Raw genomic sequence first — 12,530 nt, 5'->3', positions numbered from 1 at the left:
ACGCCTATAATCCCAACACTTTGGGAGGCCAAGGCCAACTCAGCTGAGGTTAGGAGTTCAAGACCAGCCTGGCCAACATGGTGAAACCCCATCTCTACTAAACATACAAAAATTAGCCAGGTGTGGTAGTGGGTGCTGGTAATCCCAGCTACTCAGGAGGCAGAGGCAGGAGAATCACTTGAACCCAGGAGGCGGAGGTGGCAGTGAGCTGAGATCGCGCCACTGCACTCCAGCCTGGGCAACAGAGTGAGACTCCATCTCAGAAAAAAAAAAAATATATATATATATATATATATATATATATATATAATTAAAGTGGATATAGTGTTTTAGTAGGTCACAACTTTTACTAATAGATTTATTCAAATATGGCCACATTAGTATTTTGTGACCATAATCTACCAGAAAGACAATTAACTAGTACTGATGATGAATTTTTTTAAATTTCATTGAACTGTAATTAAATTTTAGTCTGTTAATAGGACCAAAAGCAAAATAGCCAAGACCTAAATAGCTCTAGGGGTTGAATTTCATCTGGCTATAGATGCCTAGGTTAAAATCTGTTAGAAAACTTGAATCTAAGGGTAGAGAGAAAGTGATGAAATAAGATCTCGTTGATACAGTTTTGTGAATCTTTTTTCTAATTCAGATAGAAGCCAACAAACTTTTACCACTGTGTGAAAACCTGTTAGGAACAGATTATTCATGATTTCTTTTCTTTCTTTTTTTTTTTTTTTTTTTGACAGAGTCTCACTCTGTTGTCCAGGCTGGAGTGCAGTGGCATGATCTCAGCTCACTGCAACCCTCACCTCCCAGGTTCAAAGTGACTCTCCTGCCTCAGTCTCCCAAGCAGCTGGGACCACAGGCACACACCACCGCACCCAGCTAATTTTTTGTATTTTTAGTAGAGACGGGGTTTCACTATGTTGACCAGGCTGGTCTCGAAGTCCTGGCCTTAAGAGTCACCCCCCTCAGCCTCCCAAAGTGCTGGAATTACAGGTGTGAGCCACTGCACCCAGTTTATTAGTGTTTTTTTTTTTTTTTTTTTTGTTTGAGATGGAGTCTCGGTCTGTCGTACAGGCTGGAGTGCAGTAGTGCCATCTCAGCTCACTGCAACCTCCACCTCCTGGGTTCAAGTGATTCTCCTGCCTCAGCCTCCCAAGTAGCTGGGACTACAGGCACCCGCCACCACACCTGGCTAATTTTTGTATTTTTAATAAAGATAGGGTTTCACCATATTGGTCAGGCTGGTCTTGAATTCCTGACCTCAAACTCCTGAACTCCACCCTCCTCGGCCTCCCAAAGTGCTTTGATTACAGGTGTGAGCCACCGGACCTGGTCTATTAGTTATTATTCTAAATCCATCACAAACAAACATAGGGAGTGTTAGTTTTCTAGATTTAATTGCATCTTTCCTTTAGACACATTAGAAGAACAAAGAAAGAAGGAGATGTCCATGAGTCTTTAATGCCAATTTTATGTGGTTAATTGGGAAAACATTGTCTCAGGTTTACAGAAACAGAAAGCAGGAGCAGACATGCAGGATACAGAAACTACAGAAAGAAGGGAAAAGGAATAGAAACAAACATTTCAACAGTAAAATTTCAAGAAAACATAGCATTTAAAAATCCCTCTTTTTTGGGGGCTCATACTTTGATTGGTGATTGATAGAGAAGGTTTGTGTTGGTGGTCTTCACGTGCAGGCAGGAGCTCAGAGACCAGGGAATGTGGATAAAACTTCTTGTGACTTTCAAATCAGAGAAGACTGGCAGGAGGGAGAGAAAATTTACCAACACGACAGTTAGTTACCTGCAGCATCTTCCCAGAGGCTGGGGACTTGCCTAGCAGCAGCATTGCTTCTGGCAGCAGCATTTCTGTTGGCAACAGCCCTTCCCACAGCCATAGCCACATGAGTTGCAGGTGCGGCGGCAACAGCAGATCACGGGCGTGCTACAGCAGCCCCCACAGCAGCCGCGGCAGCAGGGGCAGCAGCTGGAACAGCAGCCCACCCGGTAGCACCTGCAGGTGGTGCAGCTGCCACAGTCACCACCACAGCCACCACCACGGCCACCACCACAGCCACCACCACAGCCACCACAACTTCCACAACCACAGCAACCCATGGTGTCAGTAGAGAGGACTCAGGTGAGTGAGGAAGGAGGACTTGAGAGGTGAGGAGGTCTGATGCCTCCTTCTGCTGGGGGAGGCCCTTATGTACCAACTCTGGGGAGAGGAGAGGGAAGACACATGACCACTTCCTTGTTATTGTTTGGGTCAACTCTCATGGGAGAATCTCATAATATATTATTTACTGCCCTTTGGAATGGGAGCTAGGTTTATGAGATTACTTGTTTTGTTTATTTTCTGAGTCGAATGTCCTAAAAATTCCAGTAAGACCTCCTGAGAACCGTGGGAAAAGGGGTATTATCAACAGTTTTGGGCACACTCAGAAAGCCCACATAGTACAACAGCAGTGCTTGAATGGACGGTCCAACATTCAAACAACGAATAAACATTATCAGGAGGCTATTCCTGTATAGTGCCCAGAAATTCTCTTACCAAAGACTGGAGAAATGACAGGTGTCTCAGGCACAAATGTCATTGCCAACTGCAGAGGCAGCCGGATACTCTCACTGGAAATTGTCCACCCGAGAATGGAAGATTTTGCTCCCCACCGCACAGTTATAAAGCCTGGCTCTACGTTTCATTACATTTAACATTCATTTAATGTTAAATGTATATTTAACATTGTGTTGGCCAGGTGTGGTGGCTCATGCCTGTAATCCCAGCACTTTGGGAGCCCAAGGCGGGTGGATCACCTGAGGTCAGGAGTTCGAGACCAGCCTGGCCAACATGGTGAAACCCCATCTCTACTAGAAAAAATACAAAAAGTTAGCTGGGCATGTTGGTGCATACCTGTAGTCCCAGCAACTTTGGAGGCTGAGGCAGGAGAATCACTTGAACCTGGGAGGCAGAGGTTGCAGTGAGCCAAGATTGCACCACTATACGCCAGCCTGGGTGATGGAGTGAGACTCTGGCTCAAAAAATAAACAAATAAATAAAATAACATTGTGTGATTGCTTATAAAGCACAAGTAAACCTTCACAATGATTCATCTTTTTTGATACAATTCACATGGCATTTAAAATAAGAAAGCATTTTGTAATTAGAATAAAGAATAAGTGTGGGGGCTTGAAAAGTTTTATCAATTGCTGTCCAAGAGGAAAATCTACATGAAACATTATATGGCTGACAATGGCAAATAGATCAAGAGAAATAAAAGCAACAAGTTAAAAAATTGAAAGAGAGAGAGAGAGAATTAAATCCAATACTTTAGAAAAATAAAAAACTGCTTCAGGAAATGTAATTATATAGACTATTTGAGTTGAGTGAGCAATATTTATATTATAACAATTAAGTTACCATTGGTTATAGATTACAAAAACTAGTAATACAAATACATTAGGAGTGATACAAGAGAGTTAAATCCCCATCCATCTTAACAGAAACTAACATTGGCAATTAAGAAATAGGGGAATTAGCCGGGCACAGTGGCTCACGCCTGTAATCCCAGCACTTTGGGAGGCCAAGGCCGGTGGATCACGAGGTCAGGAGGTTGAGACCAGCCTGGCCAACATGGTGAAACCCCGTCTCCACTAAAACTACAAAAATTAGCCAGGCACGGTGGCGAGCGCCTGTAATTCCAGCTACTCAGGAAGCTGAGGCAGGAGAATCGCTTGAACCCTGGAGGCGGAGGTTGCAGTGAGCCGAGATCGCACCACTGCACTCCAGCCTGGCAACAGAGTGAGACTCTGTCTCAAAAAAAACAAAATTGGGGAAATTAATAAGAAATATGGAGGGAGCTATCAACAGAAACAGCTGGCAAGAGGATAATGCTGCTTCTGTTTAGTGGACTAGAGAAGAAGGTGGGATGGGAGAAGGAACTGTGGAATTATTTTAATCATGTGCATATATTTTGTTAATTAACACTCAAGGCATGTTTGAAATCAACTGACATGACCCATATTGCACAATTTCACACAGTCCAATAGAGGTGGCCGGACCCCCTCTGAGCCTTAGTTCCTGCTCTAAATCACAGGCCAAATCATGGCTGAAAATGTTCAGCTACAGAATCTTCCAGCACAGCACAGGCTTCTTTTTTGTTTGTTTGGATGGTTGTTTTTTTTTTTCTTTTGGGGGGGCGACACAGTGCCTCACTCTGTCACACAGATTGGAGTGCAGTGGCATGATCATGTCTCATTGCAGCCTCAACCTCTTGGGCTCAAGTGATCCTCCCACCTCAGCTTCCCAAGTAGCTAGGACTAGAGGTGCATGCCACCACACCTGGCTAATTTTTTCTTTTTTGTAGAGATAAGGGTGTCACTATGTTGCCCAGGCTCATCTCAAATTCCTGGACTCATGTGATCCTCCTGCCTGAGCTTCCCAAAAGTGCTGGGATTACAGGAGTAATCACCATGCCTGGCCCCAGCCCAGAATATTTTACCTGACATGGGCACTATGCATCTTTGTTAACTAATTGAAGAATAATTTTTTAAGGTAAATCTCAGACAGTAATATTGTTTTGAAATAATGAGTGTGAAGATGATTTAGAAAGGAAAAACACTAAATACGACAAGATTTGTCAACTTTGGCACTACCGATGTTTTCAGACAGACAATTCCTTGTTGTGGGGACTGTCCTGCACAATGTAGAATGTTGAGCAGCATCTCTGGCCTCAAACCACTAGTTATGACAACGTCTCTGCCAGTTATAACAAGCAAAAACGTCAGGCTGGGAGCAGTGGCTCATGCCTGTAATCCCAGCACTTTGGGAGGCCGAGACGGGTGGATCACAAGGTCAGGAGATAGAGACCATCCTGGCTAACACGGTGAAACCCCATCTCTACTAAAAATATAAAAAATTAGCCAGGCGTAGTGGTGGGCGCCTGTAGTCCCAGCTACTCGGGAGGCTGAGGCAGGAGAATGGCGTGAACCCAGGAGGCGGAGCTTGCAGTGAGCTGAGATCGCGCCACTGCACTCCAGCCTGGGCGACAGAGCGAGACTCTGTCTCAAAAACAAAACAAAACAAAAAACAAGCAAAAATGTCTTCGGATGTTGCTAAGTGTCTCCTGGGGGCAAAATTGCCCCTCATTGAGATCCACTGCTCTACAGAAATCTAAGGGAGAATACCCCACATCATAGCACTCTGGAAAAGGATGCCAGTTTAGGAATAGCCTTTGAAGGCTGCAAAAGGACTTTACATGAAGTTCTTCTTTTCTTTTAATTTTTTGGAGACAATTCTTAAGACATATGATTCTTTTTTCTTCTTTGAGACCAAGTCTCACTCTGTTGCCCAGGCTGTCAAACCTCTGCCTCCCGGATTCAAGCCATTCTCGTGCCTCAGCCTTCCGCATAGCTGGGACTACAGACATGAGCCACCACCCGGTTAATTTTTGTATTTTTAGTAGAGACAGGGTTTCACCATGTTAGCCAGGCTGGTCTCAAACTCCTGACCTCAGGTGATCTGCCTGCCTCAGCCTTCCAAAGTGCTGAGATTACAGGCATGAGCTACCACGCCCGCCGGACTTGTGATTCTGAAGGGGCTAAGTACCCAGGGTGGTGAAAGAAGACAAGAGTGAGCCTTGATGAAAACTATGGACTTTGGGTGATTATGATGTCTCACTGTAGGTTTACCAGTTGTAACAAATGTATCACCCTGGCATGGGATGTCAGTAGTGAAGGAGGCTATGTCGGGGAGGACAGGGGGTATATGGGAACTCTGTACTTTTGGCTCAATTATTGTTATTATTATTATTACTATTATTTTTTGAGACAGAGTCTCACTCTGTCACCCAGGCTGGAGTGCAGTGGCTCGATCTCGGCTCACTGCAGCCTCCGTCTGTCGGGTTCAAGCAATTCTCTTGCCTCAGCCTCCCAAGTAGCTGGGACTACAGGTGCCCACTACCACGCCCAGCTAATTTTTGTATTTTTTAGTAGAAACGGGGTTTCACCATGTTGACCAGGCTGGCCTGGAACTCCTGACCTCAAGTGATCCACCCGCCTCAGCCTCCCAAAGTGCTGGGATTACAGGTGTGAGCCACCGCACCCGGCCCTCGGCTCAATTTAGATGTGAACCAAAAATTGCTCTAAAAAATAAGGTCTTTTAAAAGTTTATGCATTATTTACCCTAAGCTAAGGAAACTGGGTCACATAGGGACCATGGCTTTTTCAGGGACATGAAACCAGCTGGTGGCAGAGGCTCTTAGCTACCTCATCCACTAATCCATGAGTATAGGACAAGAGGGGAACATGAGCCAGTGTGGGAAGCTCACTTTGAAATACACTGTGACTATCAACCCAAGATGGGTATCTTTCCCATATTTTGACTTGTGAATTAACAGCAAAAGTAAGTCTGAAAAGTAAGGCTGAGAAAGCCTTCTGAGATGTTAGCCAAGGGACCTTATGACATGTGAAGATTTGAGTGTTTGCTTCTCCTTGAGGGATCTCACCTTCTCTTGCATTCTGCAGACAGCACCTGAAAACAGAAAAGGCTTCCTTTAGAGGAGGGGGAAACCAGGGGAAAGATCCTCTGGGGGCCAAGGGATCCTGATGCATGGAAGATAGGAGATGCGCTTTCATCAAATGAGACTCATAGATCACACTTGAAAACTGCTAGGTTAAAACAAGACTAAATATTTAAGAAACAATTAGAAGCATAACTTGAGGAAGAAGTAAATGTGAAAATAAGCAATTCTATGAAGTCAGAGGTGTTCAATGAGGAAACACACTCAGGGTCTTGTGAAATTCCTCCAGGGAAGCTGGAGGAAACAAGGAAGTGGCCACCTGCCACATGTTAGGCCTGGAAGGGGTATTTAAGAGCCCCTGAAGCAAAGAACATCAGACCTCCTCACCTCTGCTGAGTCCTTCCTCGTCACTTCACCTGAGTCCTCTCTACTGACACCATGGGTTGCTGTGGTTGTGGTGGCTGCGGTGGTGGCTGCGGTGGCTGCGGTGGTGGCTGTGGTGGTGGCTGTGGCAGCTGCACCACCTGCAGGTGTTACCGGGTGGGCTGCTGCTCCAGCTGCTGCCCCTGCTGCCGCGGCTGCTGTGGGGGCTGCTGCAGCACGCCCGTGATCTGCTGCTGCCGCCGCACCTGCAGCTCATATGGCAGTGGCTGTGGCTGTGGGAAGGGCTGTTACCAGCAGAAGGGCTGCTGTCAGCAGAAGTGCTGCTGCAAGAAGCAATGCTGCTGCTAGGCGGGCCAGCCTGGCTCTGCCTCTAGCCTAAGAAACGCTGAGCTTTGCTCACAGAATTTAGTGAAACTTTCCTTCACCCTTTCTGCTTCTGTCCTGCCTTATCTACCTGGATGTATTGGAACTGTTCATGCTGTCCCTTGTTGTCTGAAGTCTCAGGATTGTTTTTCTTCCTTTGTGGTGGTATGACTACTTCAATTCCTTCTCCCTGTATCTTCCAAGACTTAGCATTATGCTATTTTGCTATCGTGCTGTTATGCTATTATTCTCTGTCATTTTTGTAATCTTGTTTTCTTTTGGAAAAAAAAGATAAAAGATTAGCATATATTATCAACATAAGGGGTGGAAACACAGCCACTCATGTCAAAAATATATTTGTATTCTGAGCTTAACAAAATAAAATCGTGAGAACTAATATTTTATTTTTTGAAAAAATTCTTATGATGGATTTATTGTTGTTTCATATTGCACATTCACTAACTTCTTTCCTGTTTCTGTGTCCCTGTTTTAAAAAAAAAAAAAAAAGGCTACTCTTCCCTAATAAAAATAATAATCTCTCCATATTCTCAGGCATCTCTCTGTTCTGTAAGATGTACACCTTGCATTGGTGAGGCCAACACAGCAAAAGACAACGGGTGATATGTAAAGATTTGGGATGGGTTTCAGTTAGTGGATGCCAGGTCCCATACTATGCTGTAGCAGACTTTACAATAAAGATAAAAATTTGGGAGTAAATTCCAACCTTTGATCATCAGTGTCACTGACAGAAATTCCTGTGCTCGTCTACACATCTTCCCAGGATGTAGGTCTGTGTTGGGGTCAGTGCAGTTTCCCCTTCACCCTCCAAAGGTTCACTGAAAATCAACTCACAAAAAAGGCACATTCATTAGAGAAAAGGCATACACCCAGAACTTTAGGAGGCTGAGGCTGGTGGATGACTTGAGGCCAGGAGTTCAAAACCATCCTGGCCAACACTGTGAAACCCCATCTCTACTAAAAATACAAAAATTAGCCGAGTGTGGTGGCACATGTCTGTAATCCCGGCTACTTGGGAGACTGAGGCACAAGAATTGCTTGAACTGGGAGGCGGAGGTTGCAGTAAGCTGCGATGGCATCACTGCACTCCACCCTGGGCGATTAAAAAAGAAAACAAAAGGTAAAGGCATAGAAATATATTAATGTTTGCACAGGGAGAACCACAGAGTGTACCCACCTCCCAACAGGGTTCAGAAGCTTATATACTGTGGGGGAAAGAAAGATAGATCAGATTGTTACCGTGCCCATGTAGAAAAAGGAAGACATAAGAAACTGCATTTTGTTCTGTACTAAGAAAAATTATTCTGCCTTGAGGTGCTGTTAATCTGTAACACTAGCTCCAACCCTGTGCTCACAGAAACATGTGCTGTATTGACTCAAGGTTTAATGGATTTAGGACTGTGCAGGATGTGCTGTGGTAAAAATGTGTTTGCAGGCAGTATGCTTGGTAAAAGTCATCACCATATTCCAGTCTCGAGTACCCAGGGACACCATGCACTGCGGAAGGCCGCAGGGACCTCTGCCCAAGAAAGCCTGGGTATGGTCCAAGGTTTCTCCCCACTGAGGCAGCCTGAGATATGGCCTCGTGGGAAGGGAAAGACCTGACCATCCCCCAGCCCGACATCCATAAAGGGTCTGTGCCGAGGAGAATTAGTGAAAGAGGAAGGCCTCTGTGCAGTTGAGATATGAGGAAGGCATCTGTCTCCTGCTCAACCCTAGGAATGGAATGTCTCGGTGTAAAACCCGATTGTACATTCTATTTACTGAGATAAGAGAAAACGCCTTATGGCTGGAGATGAGACATGCTGGTGGCAATACTGCTCTTTACTGCACTGAGATGTCTGTGTAAAGTCAAACATAAATCTGGCCTATGTGCACATCGAGGCACAGCACCTTTCCTTAAACGTATTTATGACACAGAGTCCTTGGCCCACGTTTTCCTGCTGACCCTTTCCCCACCATTACCCTATAGTCCTGCCACATCCACCTCGCCGAGATGGTAGAGCTAGTAATCAATAAATACTGAGGGAACTCAGAGACCAGTGCCGGCACGGGTCCTCCGTATGCTGAGCGCCGGTCCCCTGGGCCCACTGTTCTTTCTCTATACTTTGTCTCTGTGTCGTATTTCTTTTCTCAGTCTCTCATCCCACCAAGAGATGAACGAGAAATACCCACAGGTATGGATAGGCTGGCCCCCTTCAATCTACCAGCCTGGCTAAACATGTTATGGGAAGAGGAAGAAGAGGAATTCTTCTGAAGGACAATAAAGGATCAGGAATTGAGATTAATTTGTAAGTAGTTCTCTTTGACTGTGAGAGGGTCTATTCAAGTGTGGTTACATTCTTACTCTTACAAGGAGGGGAAGAAAAAACAATAGTTCCCCTTGGTGGGTCCAGATCTTAGGCAGACAGAAGACTTCAGCTTCTTCGGAAGAGACCTTGTTGGGGAGATCAGAGAGACCTTTAGGCTTCTGCAGTTCGGTATCTCAAGGCACTGTATTTTGTGTTATCGGTTTATGAGCTCCAACATCTGCAACTGAATTATGATTGGGAGCGTTGGATGGTCCCAGTATGGCAGGTCACAGCTTCACTCCAACTCTCCACGTGTTTTTTACTCATTCACTCGGCAAATATGTGGCTGCTCTATTAGGCCATTTATCCAGCCAAGATAGAAATCTAAAGATAAGGTCAGCTGTGGTGGCTCACACCTGTAATCCCAGCACTTTGGGAGATCGAGGCCGGCAGATCACCTGAGGTCAGGAGTTCGAGACTAGCCTGACTAACATGGTGAAACCCTGTCTCTACTAAAAATACAAAAATTAGCTGGGCATAGTGGCAGGCGCCTGTAATCCCAGCTACTCTGGAGGCTGAGGCAAGAGAATCCCTTGAACCCAGGAGGCGGAGGTTGCAGTGAGCCAAGATCACTCCATTGCACTCCAGCCTGAGCAACAGAGTGAGACTCCATCTCAAAAAAAAAAAAAAAAAAAATCTAAACAAATATTTGCCTTCAAAGAGTTAACATTTAAGAGTGAAACAGATAAATTAGCCTACTTGCAGTAATCCTAATGTGAGATTTTCTTTGCCTGGCCACCTTTTCTCCACTCCTGTATCAACTATTCAAATAGATTTTTTTTTTTTTTTTTTTTTTTTTTTTTTGAGATAGAGTCTCACTCTGTCGCCCAGGCTGGAGTGCAGAGGCACGATCTCGGCTCACTGCAACCTCCACCTCCTGGGTTCAAGCGATTCTTCTGCCTCAGCCTCCTAAGTAGCTGGGATTACAGGGGTGTGCCGCCATGCCTGGCTAATTTTTGCATTTTCAGTAGAGATGGGGTTTCACCATGTTGGCCAGGCTGGTCTCGACCTCCTGACCTCAGGTGGTCTACCCACCTGGGATTACAGGCATGACCCACCATGCCTGGCCTTGTATACATTTTCATGCACATAATTGCAGCCACATATTTGAGTAACAGTGCAAGAGGAAGTATAATAGGGAGGTACACAGTGTTGAGCAACTCTCTAATACACTGTGGCTCCCTCTCCTACTGTTCTCATTTAGCTTCCCTGTAGGTTCTTTCCCAAGTTGGAGCCCCAAGCCTCAGGCTTAGTCCTCTTCTCCATCCTCTTCTCAGTGGGATCCACAGCACTTACCACTTTCTAACACACTATAAAATTCACTAACTCATCATGTTTACTATTTATGTTCCCTCTACATATCCCATCCCAAGCTAGAATGTAAGTTACAAGGCAGAGATTTTTAACTTTATTCACGAATGTATCCCAAGCACCTAGGACAGTGTCTGGCACTTAGTAATTACTCAATAAATAACTTCTTAATGAAGAAATGATTTTTTTTTCTTTTTTGTGTGTGGGCTTATTTGAGGCAGGGTCTGGCTCTGTCACCCAGGCTGGAGTGCAATGGTGTGATCTCAGCTCATTGCAACCTCTACCTCTTTAGTCTCAAGCCAACCTCCCACTTCAGCCTCCCAAGTAGCTGGGACTACAGACGCATGCTACCATGTCTGGGTAATTTTTGTATTTTTGTAGAGACAGGGTCTCACTATGTTGCCCAGGCTGGTCTTGAACTCCTGGGCTCAAGCGATGCACCCACCTCGGCTCCCCAAAATGCTGTATTACAGGCATTAGCCACTGTGCCCGTCAGAATAAATGATTTTAAAACATTTTGTATTATGGAAAATAAACATATACAAAAATGGAAAATAGTACAATCAGTTTCTAAGAACTACCGCCCAAGTCAACAATAATCAACACACAGCCAATCTTTTGTCATCTATAACCCCATCCACACCCTTCTCCCCACACAATCGTATGGGATCAAACTCAAATGTCATGTCATGTAATCTGCAAAAGTGTCATTTATGTTTCTATGCATGAATGAATTCCTCAATATCTCTCTCTGATTTAGACTATGGCTATGAGATATTAGAGAATCAGAGTAAGCTTCTCAAGGTCCAATTTGAACTCATCTTCTTCAAGAGGTGTGGAGGAAATCATGACACCTTCAGCCTTTAATAAAATTTCACAATATTCTCTGGGAGGACCCAGCAATTTGCAAGGTTGCACAATGAGCAGGGCACTCCTACACCTAAGGTTCAGCTCAGGACTTTTCACAAATCATAGGAAGATGAAAATAGAAAACCCAGAGCCATAGGACGAGAACCAAGACACCTCGGGATGTTTTAATCCATTTCACTTCCGCTGGTAGCCCTTAGAAGCCACACAGTGTTTATCTTTAGGGAGGGTTTTTCAGTTCCACCAAGAGATGAACAGAAATAAAAATATTTTTTCCATTTTAACCAATAAGAACCTTGTAATGCTTTTTAAAATATCCCCTGTTTAATAAGAAGTTTCACTTTAATATATAAACTCTTTGTAGGCTGAGTGTAGTGGCTCACGCCTGTAATCCCAACACTTTGGGAGGGCAAGGCAGGAGGATCCTTTGAGCCCAGGAGTTCAAGACCACCCTGGGCAAGATAGTGAGACTCTGTCTCTACCAAAAAAATTAAAAAAAATTAATGTGATGTGGTGGCACCCACCTGCAAGCCCAGCTACTTGGGAGGCTGAGGCAGGAGGATCACTGAGCCTGGGAGATCGAGGTTGCACTGAGGTGGGGTTGCACCACTGCACTCCAGCCTGGGAGATAAAGTGAGACCTTGTCAAAAAAAAGAAAAAGAAAAGAAAGAGAGAAAAGAAAAGAAAAGAGGCCAGGTGGCCAGGTGCTGTGG

At 44.8% G+C, this 12,530-nt stretch overlaps 2 protein-coding genes across 2 annotated transcripts; one reads left to right on the top strand and one right to left on the bottom strand.

Moving 5' to 3' along the window:
- Nucleotides 1-1,841: 1,841 nt before the first annotated feature.
- LOC129031207 (small cysteine and glycine repeat-containing protein 9-like) lies at nt 1,842-2,123 on the bottom strand. Its single transcript, XM_054477208.1, has one exon. The coding sequence runs from the start codon at nt 2,121-2,123 to the stop codon at nt 1,842-1,844; it is 282 nt and encodes a 93-aa protein (XP_054333183.1).
- A 4,838-nt stretch (nt 2,124-6,961) lies between these two features.
- SCYGR6 (small cysteine and glycine repeat containing 6) lies at nt 6,962-7,255 on the top strand. The gene has a single exon (XM_054477621.1). The coding sequence runs from the start codon at nt 6,962-6,964 to the stop codon at nt 7,253-7,255; it is 294 nt and encodes a 97-aa protein (XP_054333596.1).
- The last annotated feature ends 5,275 nt before the right edge of the window (nt 7,256-12,530 follow it).

The sequence above is a fragment of the Pongo pygmaeus genome, chromosome 11 (assembly GCF_028885625.2).
Source record: "Pongo pygmaeus isolate AG05252 chromosome 11, NHGRI_mPonPyg2-v2.0_pri, whole genome shotgun sequence".
Classification (NCBI taxonomy): Eukaryota; Metazoa; Chordata; class Mammalia; order Primates; family Hominidae; genus Pongo; species Pongo pygmaeus.
This window is presented reverse-complemented; position numbering and strand designations above follow the sequence as displayed.

Excerpts from the sequence above, each read along its gene's own strand:
- LOC129031207 (XM_054477208.1), bottom strand. The coding sequence starts at position 2,123 with ATGGGTTGCTGTGGTTGTGGAAGTTGTGGTGGCTGTGGTGGTGGCTGT.
- SCYGR6 (XM_054477621.1), top strand. The coding sequence starts at position 6,962 with ATGGGTTGCTGTGGTTGTGGTGGCTGCGGTGGTGGCTGCGGTGGCTGC.